Source organism: Drosophila hydei, unplaced genomic scaffold (assembly GCF_003285905.1).
Source record: "Drosophila hydei strain 15085-1641.00,03,60 unplaced genomic scaffold, DhydRS2 tig00000149-arrow-pilon, whole genome shotgun sequence".
Taxonomy (NCBI): Eukaryota; Metazoa; Arthropoda; class Insecta; order Diptera; family Drosophilidae; genus Drosophila; species Drosophila hydei.
The window spans coordinates 4,308,028-4,325,233 of NW_022045678.1; the positions used below are offsets into that span (position 1 = coordinate 4,308,028).

At 38.4% G+C, this 17,206-nt stretch overlaps 4 protein-coding genes across 15 annotated transcripts in view; 3 read left to right on the forward strand and 1 right to left on the reverse strand.

Annotated features, from left to right (window-relative positions):
* LOC111592664 (leupaxin) overlaps positions 1–13,950 on the reverse strand; it is a 31,900-nt gene extending 17,950 nt beyond the window's left edge. For 2 of the 7 annotated variants that reach the window (XM_023305016.2, XM_023305023.2), the window contains exon 1: positions 1,946–1,998. Coding sequence is in view for 4 of the 7 variants with exons in the window: in XM_023305019.2 (XP_023160787.2) it covers positions 6,051–6,135 (85 nt within the window). In the remaining 3 variants the exon portion in view is untranslated. Of the gene's footprint in view, positions 1–1,840; positions 1,856–1,945; positions 1,999–3,352; positions 3,429–6,050; positions 6,221–11,590; positions 11,806–13,676 lie in introns of those variants that run through there. The other 5 variants (XM_023305019.2, XM_023305021.2, XM_030223170.1 and 2 more) reach the window with 5 other exon arrangements.
* Positions 4,002–6,044, forward strand: LOC111592667 (C-type lectin 37Db). 2 transcript variants are annotated; one of them, XM_023305030.2, is made up of 3 exons: positions 4,002–4,120; positions 5,467–5,564; positions 5,619–6,044. In XM_023305030.2, the coding sequence occupies exons 2-3, from the start codon at positions 5,489–5,491 to the stop codon at positions 6,032–6,034; spliced, it is 492 nt and encodes a 163-aa protein (XP_023160798.2). In that variant the 5' UTR covers positions 4,002–4,120; positions 5,467–5,488; the 3' UTR covers positions 6,035–6,044. The 2 variants fall into 2 exon arrangements, with proteins under 2 accessions (XP_023160798.2, XP_030079032.1); XM_030223172.1 differs by having other exon boundaries at positions 5,622–6,044.
* On the forward strand, positions 9,327–14,967 carry LOC111592666. 5 transcript variants are annotated; one of them, XR_003944156.1, is made up of 2 exons: positions 9,327–9,554; positions 10,057–10,319. XR_003944156.1 is itself a non-coding variant. In XM_023305026.2 (2 exons), exon 2 carries the CDS (start codon positions 14,252–14,254, stop codon positions 14,945–14,947), a length of 696 nt encoding a protein of 231 aa, XP_023160794.1. In that variant the 5' UTR covers positions 9,362–9,554; positions 14,240–14,251; the 3' UTR covers positions 14,948–14,967. The 5 variants fall into 5 exon arrangements, 3 of the variants coding, with proteins under 3 accessions (XP_023160794.1, XP_023160793.1, XP_023160795.1); XM_023305026.2 differs by lacking the exon at positions 10,057–10,319 and adding an exon at positions 14,240–14,967 and having other exon boundaries at positions 9,362–9,554; XR_003944155.1 differs by lacking the exons at positions 9,327–9,554; positions 10,057–10,319 and adding exons at positions 12,150–12,327; positions 12,461–12,541.
* Positions 14,968–15,115: 148 nt separating this feature from the next.
* On the forward strand, positions 15,116–17,067 carry LOC111592590 (tRNA-splicing ligase RtcB homolog). Its single transcript, XM_023304906.2, has 2 exons — positions 15,116–16,576; positions 16,641–17,067. Exons 1-2 carry the CDS (start codon positions 15,284–15,286, stop codon positions 16,866–16,868), a joined length of 1,521 nt encoding a protein of 506 aa, XP_023160674.1. The 5' UTR covers positions 15,116–15,283; the 3' UTR covers positions 16,869–17,067.
* The last annotated feature ends 139 nt before the right edge of the window (positions 17,068–17,206 follow it).

Sequence of the window (17,206 nt, forward strand, 5' to 3'; positions counted from 1 at the left end):
TTTTCTTATTTTTTTTTTTGTTTTGATAAATTCAATTGGATTATCGAACACAACCTAGATAAAACTTGTTGAACTGTTCAAGTCTCTTTATCGTGTAGAATCGATTAGATTACACGGAATCAAAATAAAGGCATCCAAAAATATTGCACGTTGTAAGCGATTCACACATTTGACCTACCCAACTTAAGATATGAAAGAGAATGGAAAACAAAACACTGTCGAACATGGAACATGACAGCTAGCGATTAAGACATCAGCTCTGAAATACCCAAAAATAAATCAAACAAATCATCGGGCAGAGCTTATATATATATATATCTATGTATCATATATATTATATATTCAAATTCAAATACATATATATATATCTATATATATATATATATATATATATATATACATATAGTTTGGCATCAATTCTAAGCGTTGGGTTCAAAAGTTAGTGCCACCTGCAATTGGGCCAATGCCAGCAAAGAGAAGGCCATGTACGAGTTCCACTCAAATTGAGTGCGATCTTTGAGTTATATAAAAGCAAATGAGTGGGAAAACGACTATGACGCGACTTTTTGGCAGAAAATTGATTGTGAAAATATCAAAAGGTAGGTACTTATTGCTGTACGATGATCTATATTTAAGACTTTTTGGAAAATATCTGATAAATGGCAAATCGTTTCGCAATTTGCTTAAAAATAATTCGAAAGGAAACGATCCACAAAAAAAGTGAAAAACAATATGAGGATTCGAACATGTGGTTGACTTTTAGAAGAGTCTATATATTCAGACATATATGTAGTTATATATATATATATGGTATATGGTCTGTACCAGATGGCGAGTGGGGATAGTTCACTATAAATAGAGCTGGCAGGGTTATCAGAGCGTCGCGCTTCAGTGGGTCAACATCAAGATTGCGGGGCCAAAAGAATTATTATACGATTTATGTAGAAAAGCAAATGCTGCGGAAATCGACATAAATCTTATTTTGTTAGTTTTGACTCAAGAAAAGATCAGCTAAATATGTGTAACGGATTGATGGCTTAGTCTCAGTGATTGATGACGTATAAAAGGTTATATTAAAAAGGTTTTTTATACACATTTTATATATGTATGATGAACTTTTCAATTTCCATTTTCTTGTAAAGTTTTTTTTCTCGAACTTCATAAAATATCATCAAATATCAAACCAAAATGCAGCGAAGATGACAATTTTCAACTATTAACTGGCATTTGTGTCAAGTAGCGTTCATTAAAACGCAATTAAAATCAATTAAAAGCCACTAAAGAGATTGAGAGAGGGAGCACCAATTGAGTGAGCATCGCATCGAAGTTATTTAATTGCAGTTTAAACAAGAAAACGAAAAAAGAACAACATGGACGAGAGAGAGAGGCTTAGTGGGGACAACAACAGGGTGGGAGTGCAGTCATATTCACAATAGTCGCAGCCAAACTCGAATTCGAACACATGACAGCTGTTATAACGGCGAACGATGCCTTGCTTAATGCACAAACAGAGAGAGGAAGAGAGCGAATTCGTGGGCGAGCGCAAAGCGTGGAGCAGGTCAAGCAGCACGCGCATTTTCAATTGTTGTTATTGCTGCGTTTTGCGTTTGTTGTTGTATTTTGTTTTATGTTATGCTCTTGACAACGCTGCTTCAGCTTCACAGCTTCTGCTGCGTCATATGGCTTTTGGCAATTGCTGTTGACATTGTTGTTACATATTTTTGCAGCTTGCGGCTGTCACTTTCGTTTTTATGTGATTCAGAATTGTTGATGCTTTTGTTATTGCTGTTGTTTTTGTTTCAATGATCGAAATTCGCTGATTTTATTAAATTATACGCACACACTTAGCCGAATAAGTATAAATATTATGCTATGGGCGGGCGCACACACAAAAAACAAATACCAACAGCTCTACACAAACAATTGATCGCCGATTTTTACGCACAGAGGAACGCAGCGGATCACCCAAAAATTATTTTTCGCTCGGCAAAATCTTAAAAGCAACTGAACAAGATGCCGGACGAAAACCGTTGCTGAAGCTAAGGCAGCAGCGAGACTAACAGCAGCAGCGCACACTGGTTACACGATTTCAAAAATAGCTGGAAATTTTTATTAAGGCGATTGACTTTAAAATCTGTTGTATTTAGAAACTACCAACATTTAGCAAGTTATCGCTATGTATATGTCTAAAATATATACAACTTTTCTATGCATATAAATATATATTTTGATTTTATCAAATAATATTCATAATTTACTGAATTCCCCATTAAAAAATATTTGCCTACTCGGAACATTTGCCTTACATTGCCCCAATGTGCAGCGCACAACTCACTCAAGAGAGGGTGGGAAAACTCGCTCAAACTCAATTGGGCATGTGTTTGTGTCTATTTGTTGGTGTTGTTGCTGCTGCTGGTGCTAGTGCTGCTGCAGCTGTTGATCTTGTTGTTGATTACAACACTTTTGCGTTTTGTTGTACAGCGAATGTGTTGAGAAAACGTTGCCATTTGTGCATGCCGCAGGCTATCTTTGTGGGCGTTTGTCTCAGAGGCGCCACCTGCCGAGTAGAATCCCGCACACTTTGAGTGCGTTTTTTTTTAGGCCCCGATGAGTCACTTGACTTTGACCAAAACTAAAATTAGTATGCAACAACAAAAACAAAACCAAAATAAAACAAAAAGCAACAGCAAACGTCAAGCGGCAACAAATTAAAAGTGTTTTTGTTGATTATTTTGTATTAATTTGACAGCGAGTTGTTTTTTATACGTTTTAGTTCGTCTGTTTCGACGATGAGATCCACAATTTATTACTCAGATTTTTGGCGGGCAGTTCAATAAGGTTAACAAGCTGAAATTGGAGTTGTCTCCAACTGAAGTTGCGTTGCCTATTTTGCAACACAATGGGAAAGATTATAAAGTGACAAGTGAACAAACGGAACTGGTTCCGAACTATTGTCGAAGAACTTCTATTCGAAACCAGCTTCCGGTCTGACAAGGGAACGCTTAATTATAATCCCAAAGCGTGGCATCAACATCTGGTCAAACTTCACGTTATCAAGGCTTGTTGGCTTAACATTGAATCAGCTAGCTTAGCAATTAAGACCGCTTACACAATCACCAATCAAATATAAATATATACAGACACACCTATATAGATATTTATTATATCTACTATACGAATATAGAACAGCAGCAGAAACTATGCGACGCCCACATTGAATGTCAATTTTCAGCTGACGCTGAATGAATGAAATGATCTAATGAATGAACCACGTCGTGGGGGTCGCTATAGTAAGCCCGTTCCGTTCCGTCCCCTCCCTGACCCGACTCCAGATTGCCACAGTGTTGCTTACCGACTCTCATGATTCCAATAGAAAATTCAATTGCACAATTGCACCTGCGATGAGAACCACACGACGTTCAATTACTAACTGAATTCAAAATATTCAAATCAATGTCTGACTAGATGGGACTTCACTTTTGATGCAATCTCTAATAACGCGAGTGTATTGGTTCTCAGTGAACTGTAATTACGAACATTGAGAAACACGTAAACGAAAAAAAGCTCAAGCTGCAATGCCTCGACTAACAAATACCCTATGCCACGACGCTAGTTCTTTTAGTGAACTTTCTATATCGGGGTAAGTAAATTCGAAGGTTCAAATTTTCAGAAATAAGTTTGATCGATTTTAATCGATTATATTTGCAAGTATGTAATATAAAAGTTCTTGCTTAGAAGACATATTCATATGAAGATGTATATATATACATATATCAGATCAAATTAGATCAGATGTATATATATATATTATATTATATAGATTATAAATAATTGTTGTTGCCAATAACATAGAAGCGGAATACACTGATAATATACTAATTATATGTGAGATTAATCTCAGACTCAACTTTAACCTGGGCTTCATTAAGAATTGTGATTTTGAGATTATGAGCCTACTTTATTCAGAGCATTTTAGCAGAATTTAGTTTAAAATTATTTCAACTGCGGTTAGCAAGTGTCAACCCAAAAGCTACTATATATGGCGAAAATAAAGTAATTGAAAAAAAAAATAGTTCAAGTGAGGGAAGAAATAGTTAACAAAGAAAATATTGTAGAACAGGTAAAAACGTAGATAAAGAACAATCTGAGAACTGAAAAAATTAGCTAATGCTCTTAAGCTCAAAGAACTTGTAAATAAAATAAATATAATATCAGGCTGCATAGGGAAGGAAACAGGTATCTATATCGTATCGTTTACATTTGTTCAAATGATCTGGCCCAAGGAATGAAAGTTGTAATCGATATTTAAACATTGTTAAATTGATTAAAAAATTGAAATAAAACTGTATCCATTTGATTTCCTTTAGCAGAAGATATTTCATCAAATCGATATGCTCCTTTTACTTTGTGAGCGAGTATCAGAAAGAAGAAGCAGAAGAAACGAGATGCAGTTACACTTCTGGTAATAGGATATGACATTTTTAAAATGTTATACCCTGTTTTGGTAGTTAATTATGAAAATAATTTAATATCTTACATAATTTTATTATAATATTACACCCCATGCAAAATATACTCAGCTATTACGAAACTGATAATGTTACTCCCTTTCAGCTGCGCTTCTTGCATTTACAGGGAATCAACAGCAGACCAAAGCATTGTCTGTTAGGTTACACTTACGAAAACTTCCGATCTATAGACAACAGAAATTTCATCTGTTACGTCACACGGTTTTGTATGGCTTCAATTGTTTATGCAAAGTATTTTACAAATGCTGTGCGCGATAAAGGAAACAGTAATTGCGCAAGAAACGATTTTTGCTTCCAGGTCAAACCTATCTACTCTTTTGACAATGTGAACGAGCAGCACGTAAAAACATAAATTCCTTTTACAAAAGTTCTAAGCTGAAAATTGTTTGTGCTTAAAAGTATGCAACGGTATGCAAAGGCAATGCAAGTTCATAAAATGAGGTATAGATGGCGCTTAGCATAGTACAAACGGAAATGATATTTTTGTTATTCACATTTTAAGACGCGTTCGCAGGAGTGAAAGGAGTATATATTATATTTGACTTGCTTCTCGCCTGTCTATCAGTTTGACATGGATCAATTCTGATTTATAGCTGCGAACAGCGAATTGCGTAAATTTCTATTTGCAAATAGGGGAAGTACACAAATATTGCACAACTTATCAAGCAGCTGATGGCAATTAGGTACAGTGGTCACTCGCTAAGCAGGCAATAAATCATATATTTATATATATATACTAATGTATATATACTCATATAATTTATAAATCAATGCAGCCCAACAATTGCAATTCCAGAGCGTTCTACATTGCGAGTGAACACTGTTGTTGATTGCCAATGCCGACTTAAGTTAGTTATCAATATTACTATCATATTTCCTACTTATCACGCAAATCGTATGGTGAACATTTAGTTTAGTCACAAATTTCTACTTCAAGTGTGCAGACATTAAGGCGGAAAATGCAAAAATATTTCCTGCTGTTGTTGCTGTTGTTATTGGGTGCTATGGGCTTCAACGCCACGCCCATTGACGCAGGTAAGCAGCTACAGCTAACTAAGTTACTCCAGCAAATCTTTTGATATATCGCAGCAGTTATCAAGCGACCGACTGTGGCAAATCTAACTTTGATCGGCGACAAGGTTTACTATATTGAGGAATCGTTGAGTGTGAATTGGTTCCACGCGGGCAATCTTTGCCGCCAACTTAACGGGTTTCTGGTCAACCTGGAGAGTGAGCAGGAGCTGCTGGCGCTCAGTGCCCACTTGCATCCAGCTAAGAGCTATTGGCTGTCGCTCTATGAGCTGGCCATACCGGGCGTATACGCATCGCAGGCAACGGGCAAGGACGCCCAGTTCCTTCGCTGGTCCGCCGGCCAGCCGGACAACATTGGCGGTGTGGAGCATTGCGTGGAGCTCTGGAGAGCGAGCAGCTCGTTTCAAATGAATGACGCCCCATGCGAGACGTCTCTGCACTTTATCTGTGAGCTGGAAACTGAGTCGGATTAGTTGCTTCAATACTTACAGCCCGGCTGGATACCCTTGCTGCGCACCGTGCGATAGGGCTGTCGCGCTCCAGGATCTATTTTGCCATACATTGTTCTATCCATATTGATTTCTTTATATATATAACACTTTGCTCTTCAGCTGCATTCAAAAGTCAATTAAAAATCGAAAGTTCATACCAACAGATTGCTATATTATTTAAATAGTCTCATTCATAGTGTTCCACCCAATGCACTTGGATGATATATTTAAAAGCTTTTGCATCGACTGCCTCCTCCTCCCCCCGAGCGCATTTTTATTTTTGGCCATACGAGGCCCGTCCGTCGACGGATTTGTCGCTTTGTTTGTGCTGAGTTTGGCTGTCATTCGGTATCCGTTTGTCTGTCAAGAGTTCTGGCCCAGAACTTCCCCTGCCACGGCCTTTCACTAAATGCTACAAATAGGAGCTGCGGGATATCACATTAAGAGCAAGCTCTTATTGAGAGGAAGGGAACTAGTTCGGCACATAAACAGCACTAGTTCAGTTTGATGACAGAGTTCAATCTATCACTGCGACTGCTAGAAGGGGAACTAGTTCAGCACTTAAACAGATCTAGTTCAATTTTAATATCTTTGAATATCAGTTCATTTAGTTCACATTAAGAGTGAACTCTTATTAACTGCGACTGAAGGAAGGGGAACTAGTTCCGAATTTAAATAGTTCTAGTTTAATTTGATGACAGAGTTCAATCTTTCACTGCAACTGAGAGAAAGGGAACTAGTTCAGCATACAGATCTAGTTCAATTTTAATATCTTTGAATATCAGTTCATTTAGTTCACATTAAGAGTGAACTCTTATTAACTGCGACTGAAGGAAGGGGAACTAGTTCCGAATTTAAATAGTTCTAGTTTAATTTGATGACAGAGTTCAATCTTTCACTGCAACTGAGAGAAAGGGAACTAGTTCAGCATACAGATCTAGTTCAATTTTAATATCTTTGAATATCAGTTCATTTAGTTCACATTAAGAGTGAACTCTTATTAACTGCGACTGACAGAAAGGAAACTAGTTCAGCAATTAAACAGTTCTAGTTCTATTTGAAGGCAGAGCTCAATCGTTTTGATTTTATTCATTAGCTCATTTAGTTCAGCAGTTCAGGAACACAATATTCGTGGTTCGTTCATTCGCAGCTACTGAATAGAATGTAACCATCTGTTGAATATTATGAATCACTCGTGATCACTTGAATAATTGAGTCACAGAGAATCATACATCACTCAACGTTCACTGAGCAAGTGAATAAGTTCACTAGTTCATTTTCCAGAGCCAATTCCAATTCCAATATATTCCTAACTCTAAAGCTGCCCAGAGTTGAATTGGCTAACAGGAAGTATTACAAAAGAAAATTAGTTTTAATTTGGAAAGTAATTTAAGCAATTCATTTCTGATCCAAAATCAGATGAAGAATGTTGATTCGATGCAGCCCGCCTCTGGCATATCCAGAGCTAACCAAATGCTTCAAGTAAAAGTGAGTGGGACTTCGAAATGCAATTTTGGTTGATATATGAGACTTTGATAAGTGATGATCACCCACGGATGACACGCGATCAGGTTGATCCGACGATGCCATAAGACCTGATTTATTAGCCATTTGGATACCAAAAGAAAATACGACCAGCATCTGTCCAAACAAATAGCGACACATTGGAAAAGGTAACAAATAATAAACATAAATTAAACGAAGAATAACAAAAAAATGATCAACGCAGCAGCAGGTTTTGCTTGTTGTTGTTGTTGTTGTTGTTGTTGGTTTGGATGCTAGCGGGGAATCAAGGTTGCCAAATTACGTCAACGCCATGATCGAGAACTAAAAATAAATAAATAAAAAAAGTTCTCACAGGCGACGTTTTCGCCTCGACTAGAGGCAGCGCAGCGAATTCACCTAACGGCCAAAAATTAATTAAAAAACAAAATAAAGTAGAAAAAGTAGAAATGCCTTAACATTTCCGCAGTGCATTGCCAAAAAGGTAGCCAGAGATATCTCCACACGCTTTTCCAGCTCGCGCGGGGCAGACGCCAACAGAGCAACGGATCCACAATAGAAACGAGAGAAAGAAGAAGACGAAGCAGCAGAATAACTAACGATTGTGTTTGCCAGTTCTAAATTTAAAAGTCAAAGGCACGATATATTAGCATACCCTAGGCGAGGCTATATCAACTCTTAGACACAGGACAAGACATCATTCTAGACATGATCTCTATTTGTTAGATTGATATCAGGATCTGAAACGATTTGTTTGCTTCTAGTCTCTCAGCTCTCTTGTTGTCTTCTTTTGTATATCGCCAAATCTCTAGTTCTCTATAGAGCTCTATTTGTCTAGATGTATAGCTCGCTAGTTCTCTTCTTCTCTGGTTTTCTTTATCAATTGTTCTATAAATCTGTTGCTATATAGACCTAAAGTTTTCAAGTTCTAAATTTCTCAAGATCTTAAATTAACTAGTTCTCCAGCCGCTCATCTTTAAATAAATATAAATAAATATAATTCTTAAGTCTAGTTGTCTAAGTCTCTATTTCTTTAGTTAATATTATTTTATTCTAAAGCACTCTAATTATGCAGTTCTCCATAAGTATCTATTTCTCTAGCTTCATATAAATCTAGTTTTCTAATTCTCTACATCTGCATTTCTCTACAGTTAAATTGTTCTCTACGTCTATTATCCTATTGCTCTTCAGATCCTTAGTTCTATAGTTTTAAAGATCTGTAGCTCTATAGATTTCTGGTTCTTAAGTTATCTAGTTCTGTATTTATCTTAAACTCCAGTTCTTTATTTGTCTAAATATCTACTGCTCAGTCTCCAGTTTTCCAGTTCTAGTTCTAGCTTCAATTAGTGCCAATTAAAAAGTTGAGTTAAGTCATCTTAAAATATTTAATTTGTCTGTGCCTTATATAGGCCCTGTGTCCCACAACTTGAGTTCAATTTATAATTTATTATTTATAAAAAAAAAATATATATATATATATATATTTATATATTTATAATTTATAAAAGAAATATGTTTATTCATCACACAAAAACAGCTTTATTACTAGTTCAGCAGTTCATGAACTTAAGTTCCAGTAATTGGTTCATTCGAACTTTTTAGTTATTCGGTGGTTCCTTTTGCGCTGTTAAATAGCTCTAATGAATGCAAAGCTCATATATTGCTGAACTACTCAATGGAACATATGGTTCATGAACTGTTCTTCAACTCTAAGCAACGCGTATAGTTCCTAAGCGAACCAGTTCATTTTCATGAGCTGTTGAGTCAAACTTACTCCCTAGGAATAACATGTCAAAAATAAAATATTTCTGCAAGGGTATTCAATTGTCGGTTATTTAAAACTTGATTTTTTATGATTTCATTTTTGTTTAAGTTTTTTGGGCGCAGGAAATTCCGAGCAGCGCCGGGCGGCCAGTGCTCAATGGACTTGGACTCTTGTTGACCGACGCCGCAGACGATAGCTAGATCTCTCTATAAATACTAGATGAATATTTGATAGGTAAGTACATAAAAGTTGGGCCGACCTTGCCTGAAACGCCAAAGGTGAAAACGTAAAGCAAAAAACATTTTACATTCACGTGGGGGATCCATGCTGACCTTTCTATGGGCCATAAATAAGTTCAGTTTATGCCGCTATAAAACCATTTTATATGCTGTCCAAAACAAGGATTGGAAAACACAAAAAACTGTGATCGAATCGATGTTTATATCAACTATTCGAAGAAATAATACAAGGAAATCTTAATTTAAGATACATCAACATTTTCTATTAGGAATTTTAATTAAATAATATTGGACAACAAATTTAAATTCCATTTATAATTAAGAATCTAACTTTCTAATTCGAATCTTGATTGATCTAGATTGATATTTCCAGATATTAAGTCAGGTTTATCTGAAAGTACTACGCTTCCCGTTTCATTCTTAACTTGATAAGGCAATTCTGATTTAAGTTTATTAATTAGGTTTACATGCATATATTAAATAACTCGCTTTCGCAGTATTCTAGGCATTTATTTTTAAGTTTGAAGAGATCCGACTATGATGTGGGTGGCCCTGATACTCAGAGATGAGATAAAAGCAAAGGTTCTCTGTGCGCTCAGAGCTAGAGAGCAAGCCAGCTGGAGAGAGCAGAGTAGAAGAGGAAGCGCAGCAGGGCAACATCTCAGCTGCTCCCTTCAACGTCGCACTAATTGAAATTTTATGAGTCGGCACTTGGAGATAAGAATCGATTTGGTGATTGAAAACGAGAACTTGCGCGACTCGAACTACGCTAACAAATTGAACGATGAACTCATTGTACTCAAACGACTGAGCGAGGAGATAGGGGATTGACGGCGTTCCCTATGCCCAACAAAAAGGTGCTAACTTCTCTTCTATTTCGTTCAGTTCAGCTCAGCTAATGCTTTGCACAAACATTTGATCAGAGGCAGTGGATGTCGACATGGGCGTGGGCGAAGGGGAGCCAGAGTGGGAGAGGGATGTGTGTGTGGCACTCAAGAGATACAGAGATATTGTTTGTAACTAATTGGAATTCGGTTTGGCGGCAAATCGAAAGCAATTCCAATAAGTGCATTACATGCATGAGACGTTAGATGATCCACATATATACATATATATATATATATATGTATATATATATATATAGATGTATATGTAGGCACACATATGCATACATAAATACACCCAATTGTTGAGTGTAACAACAACAATTCATTCGTAATGAAAGCGACTTTGTTTACAATATATTTCAAGTGCTTACAATACGTGTGTAAAATGTCGTATATTCATAATTGGTATAGGTTATAATTGCTGTTATACCCTTACGTCGGGTATTAGCACTTCCACAATACACATGTAACGCCTTTTGGGTGCATAGGTTCCATGCAAACTGCTCTTGCAGTTAAAATAAATGACATATTGACTAGATCACGCACAGACATATGTTTATATATCAGTGAAAGTCGTCGTTGCTCTAGTTTCATTATTGTTTTCCACACATTTTCCAGTCAATCAAAGAACATAGTTCCCTCCTCCACGCCCACGGCATTAGTCTCAATTTTTAATACATCTGTATATTATAATCCGATTGTCGGGCAAGTCTAAAATTAATGGCGCTAGCCAAATTTCAAATCTCGTGTCACATTTAGGAATATTTCTCGTTTTTCATCTTGTTCTTTATTTAGTTGTTTATTCGATTTCTAAAAATTAGCTTCATAATTAGTTTAAATTTAAATTCTAAAAGCTCGGCGAAGATTTTAGCGAAATGTTCACGGGATTTGCTGAGTGACAGTGGGCTCATTAATCTATTGTGCGAACAGATTTGTGTCTCTTCTTTGGACGCTTTTTGTGTTATCTGTTGGACTACTGAAATTCCTTTTTTATCGCAGCCCAGGTTTATCTTCGCATTACTTTTATATTTTATTATCTTTTTAGCCAAGTATAATATGGTTTATCTAGTTTTGCTATGAAATACTTCAGCCTAAGTAAATAATTTTCCCACGCTATGCCATCTGATGTAGTAGGAAAACCCACCGATTTTTCATTGACTTTTTGTGCTGCTGGTTTGGCTGTTTTTGAAAGTATTTTGATTCACATTGAGCACTTGATCGATTTTATTGACACTTTTTGTTGTTATCGATTGCTCGATTGATACAGATTTTACAAAACGCTGTGCTTTAACACATTAACATTTATTTATTTTTGTTTTATTTTTATTTGTTGCACTTTGTCCAAATGTCTCATAATTTGTTGTTATCGTTTATTATGAACGACGAACGCGAGTGAAACCGAATGAAACGCGCACATCACGTTGCGTCGTGTTTAAGCAAAAGCGTCGCAAACAACTGAAATAGAACTTGGCGCTTGTGCACACTAACGGAACATGAAATGGAACCACAAACGCAGCAGCATTGAGGCTTCACTAAAAACAAACGCAATGCTGCTCTCATGAGCGCTACGCGCACTTTGAGAGAGTTTAATAAAAGAGCCAGAGAGGGAGAGAGAGATAGAGCGAAGGAGAGAGCTCAGATAAACAAACGCAAAGTTGCTCATTTCATTTGTTTCACTCTGCTGCCAGCGTCCGTCTGACTGCGGTTGCAGCAAGTCGTGATGATGAGGTTATGACGACAACGTCTCAGCGACAGCAACAAAGCCGCAAAACGAAAGCCGCAAGTGGGAGGCATAAGGCAAAAGAAGGAATTAGCAGCAAAACAGACAACGACTGTCAAGCGATCTGCACTCACAGTGGAGCTCACAGTGTGCCATTCGCGGTATGTGAAAACAAAAGTTGAATCATGACAACTAATCTGTGACCTGTCATCTCTCTCACTATTTGATATGGCTTCTATTTTCTGATTATTTGATGTACAAAACATTATACTAATACCACTGTGATCTTCACAGCGGTGAATTGCAGCATCCGCTAAAAACAACATTATGACGATCAGACATATCAACGACGCTGCACACGCAACCCGACTCCAGACGTTGCGTGTGGTGAGTGGGCAGCCTCTTTGACGGGAGTAATCAATAAAGTGGGCACACTCCACTCAAACGACAGGCTAGACAGTGCACAGTGCCGTTCGTATGATGAATGAAATTTGTGCTTTCATTTTGATAAGTGCACCACTGTGCGTGGGCAGAGTGCAATCAGCTGCGTTTAAGTTGTAGACTTCCAGTGAGCTGTCAACTTAGTCGATTTTCCACACAATAAGTATGAGTGGCCTTTAGTCAACTCTTAGGAATGTTTCCACTCTTGTACATCGGAGTGTGTATGTGTGTATATTTATCAAAAGACATTAACAACAAGCGCAACAGGCAGTAAACAGCCGAGAAATTGTGTCATAAAGAAAATAAAGTAAGAATACATAGCAACCAACAAGGGCAGCTGCGAACAAAAAGACGATACGCGAAGTTCGGCTGATGATGACTAAAAGTGTGTGTGTGTGTCTGCATGTGTGTGTATGGTTTTAAGTGGAAAGAAATACAAGCAAATAAATGGCAATCCCATTTAAAAAGTGACTGCCTCAACGAACTCATATCATTCGCAATACCTGGCTACAAAGCAAACTTCACATTCAGTGTTAATCATTTGAATATGCACGCAAGTGAATGATTACAGCGTCGCTTTTGATTTCAAAGAATGCGTATAAATCATAAAATTGCAAAAAATGCAATGGCGAGGATCTTAAGTATCCATAAGCTGCGATAAGATTAGAGCTTTGTCATATACATATATACTTATAGTATATGTTATAAAACGCACGGTTTTATGTATTTAGGTATGTATGTATGAGCATAACATTACGTTCATGGCACTATGCACTGACTGATTGGGCAAGTCTGCTAGTCATACAACATGATTAACCAGGCAGCCAAATTAGATAAGATTAAGATTCTTAGTTGAAATTGTAAGAGGAATTCAAAGAACTAATCGCCATCTACCGGCCATTGTCACCAACTACACGTATGGAATGCTAATTAACTATGTATGCTCATGCCGCTAACAACAATTGACCTTGACGTAGCAGCAGTAACAACATTAAGCAACATTATTACTGGCTCACCCTGTCTTAAATACAGGGTGCTATTAAATTAGGAAGTATTTGTGTACACTCACCTAAATCATCCATTTCGTTGTTTCCGTTGCCTTGCTGGTAGTCTAGTTCAGGCAAAATTTACGTATTTGTGTGCGTGTGTGAGTGTGATCAATTCTCCAATTGGGTTATACGAATAACAGACTTCGTAAGTGCCACGCCTGATACAGACACTTAGACGATGTATATTCCAATAGGAATATTTAAAGCAAGACACAAATGTAGTTAATTGACTTAAGTTTTTGATCCACGCAAACAGTTTTTTCCTGTACCGCGACAACGCGTCAACAACAAAAACCACACAGCAGTTTAGAGTCGACAGCGACTGGTCGAAGTTTTATCCGTCGCGTTCGCGTTTGGAATTGAAAATATTTTTGCTGAAATGGCAGTGAGCGCTACTCGCGAGTGTCGCGTAAGTTGGAGACGAGTTTTATATGATTCACTTTAATTTTGGAGCGGCGTCGACCACAAACACGTAGACAGCGCAGACATAAACAATACATACACATGCACACACGGTCCAACAGCTGACCGACTATCGATAACTTGCGCGCCTATTTGATAATTTTCAATTTGCTCGTTTCAGTAAACATTCAACATGGCAGCCCCTTCCGTGTCGCTGCTGACCCTAGACGATTATTGTTTAGCAAATGTATTCAGATATTTTACACTGGATGAGTTAATGGTGAATTTGGGAAAAGTTCATCCTCGTATCGACAATGCTATCGAACGGCAGCTGCACAGATATCGTCACATTGAATTTTCCATGCGTTTTCCGCCTCAATATGACAAAAATCAATTTCAAATACTTGGCCAATACGTGGAAGTTGTCAACATAAATGTAGGCTATTCCATACGACCGGAAAATGTGTTGTCTATTCTGCAACCCCTCTGTGTAGGTGCAAAGGAGAGCGGCAAATTAAAGGCACTCAAAATACAACATGCCAATATAACGACTGACTATATAAATGTGATCCACCTGGTGGCTCCTTTGCTTCTCGAATTGGATCTTAGTCGTTGCGACGTGGAGGACTTAACTCAATTGAATATGATTTTAACGTCGGCAACAAAACTGAAGACACTGGCGCTAAACAACAAGGATGTGGAAGGTCTGGATACATCACTGTTTAGTCGGCTGCACGTCTTCAAAATTAATTGGCTGATGGGAACGAATCTTTTAAACGTTACTGCAATTAATCAACAATTTCCATTTTTGACTATTGCTATATACAAGAGTAATCAAGTTGATATATATGGACCGCCTCTCATTAAAAATACTGGATATTTTCACTAGCTACCTATGTGAATTTATTGAAAAACAATTATTTTCAAATAGTTTGTTGACGAATAATTACTACTGCATAACTAGTCGATTTATTAGAAGAACAATAAATTGTGGTGGTAATCGATAATAGTTACTAAGCAACTGTGTATTTAACATTGCAACAAAATTTAATTAAGCAGCTGTTAATTTTTTTGGGTGGCCCCAGCTGTAAGTGCGCTAAGTGTGTCATTTACCGGCACTGCATTGCGAATTCTGACGAAATTGTTGTTATTATAAGCAATACTAAGTTAAAAACAGAAACTTACGAAATATATTATACACAACGTTGCCTACATACTGCTCAAAATGGTGGTCAGGCCCTACGTTGAGGAGCTGAAGTATTTGGAGAAGATCAATGATAACTGCTGGCGTATCAAGAAGGGCTTCCAGCCCAATATGAATGTGGACGGTGTCTTCTACGTGAACAGCCGCCTGGAGCGGCTCATGCTGGAGGAGCTAAAGAACTCTTGCCGTCCAGGTGCCGTTGGTGGTTTTCTACCTGGCGTGAAGCAGATTGCAAATGTGGCCGCATTGCCAGGCATCGTCGGCCGCTCAATCGGATTACCGGACATACATTCCGGCTATGGCTTTGCCATCGGCAACATGGCAGCATTTGACATGGATGATCCGTTGTCAGTGGTCAGCCCTGGAGGCGTAGGGTTCGACATTAATTGCGGTGTGCGTTTACTACGCACCAATTTGTTTGAAAAGGATGTGCAGCCATTGAAGGAGCAGTTGGCACAATCGCTTTTCGATCATATACCAGTGGGTGTAGGATCTAAAGGTATTATACCAATGAATGCACGCGACTTGGAGGAAGCCCTTGAAATGGGCATGGATTGGTCATTGCGCGAGGGCTACGTCTGGGCTGAGGACAAAGAGCATTGCGAGGAGTATGGTCGAATGCTGAACGCCGATCCGGCCAAGGTGAGCATGCGTGCCAAGAAGCGTGGCCTACCTCAGCTGGGCACATTGGGCGCCGGCAATCACTACGCCGAAATTCAAGTGGTGGACGAGATCTACGACAAGTGGAGCGCCTCGAAAATGGGCATTGAGGAGAAGGGTCAGGTGGTTGTCATGATACACTCGGGCAGTCGCGGCTTCGGTCATCAAGTGGCCACAGATGCACTCGTCGAAATGGAAAAGGCCATGAAGCGCGACAAGATTGAAACGAATGATCGCCAATTGGCGTGTGCGCGCATCAACTCTACAGAAGGCCAGGATTACTTAAAGGCTATGGCTGCTGCCGCCAATTTTGCATGGGTGAATCGCAGCTCGATGACCTTCCTCACGCGTCAGGCCTTTGCCAAGATGTTTAACACCACGCCCGATGATCTGGATATGCACGTCATCTACGATGTCTCGCACAATATCGCCAAGGTGGAGAACCATATTGTGGACGGCAAGGAGCGGAAGCTACTAGTGCATCGCAAGGGCTCTACGCGCGCTTTCCCGCCACATCATCCACTGATCCCTGTTGACTACCAGTTAACTGGACAACCTGTGCTCGTTGGCGGCACAATGGGCACCTGTAGCTACGTCTTGACCGGCACCGAGCGCGGCATGCAGGAAACATTTGGCAGCACCTGCCACGGCGCGGTAGGCCCTTAACATCTTTTAATCTTTAATAGTATACAATTTTAACTATAATTGTGTTCGACAGGGTCGCGCTTTGTCACGCGCTAAGTCGCGTCGTAATCTGGACTACAAAGAAGTGCTGGAGAAACTGGATCAAATGGGCATTGCCATACGCGTTGCTAGTCCAAAACTAGTCATGGAAGAGGCACCAGAAGCATACAAAGATGTCACTGACGTCGTGGACACCTGCCATGCCGCTGGCATTAGCAAGAAGTGTATTAAAATGCGACCCATTGCAGTTATCAAGGGCTGAATACCCTAATTACATAGTGTATTATATAGGAGAAGACAGAAGCCGATGTGAAACATTTTGCCGATTATTTATTTCTATACTTTTCATTCTTATTGAGGATGGGATGAGGATAATAAAGCTGTGCAAAAATTATCCTAGCATAATTGTATATAAATTAAGTATATGTTTCTTGATCAGCCAAGTGTATTTAAACGTTGTTTGAGTATAAGTAACATCTCAGTTATCTTAAAATATGAAGAATTTAAAGATTGTTATTTACACATATTTTCAGGACAGGATATTGAATAGATCCAAACGATGATTGTTCAATATTTATGCATTTTGATTACCGAATTCAT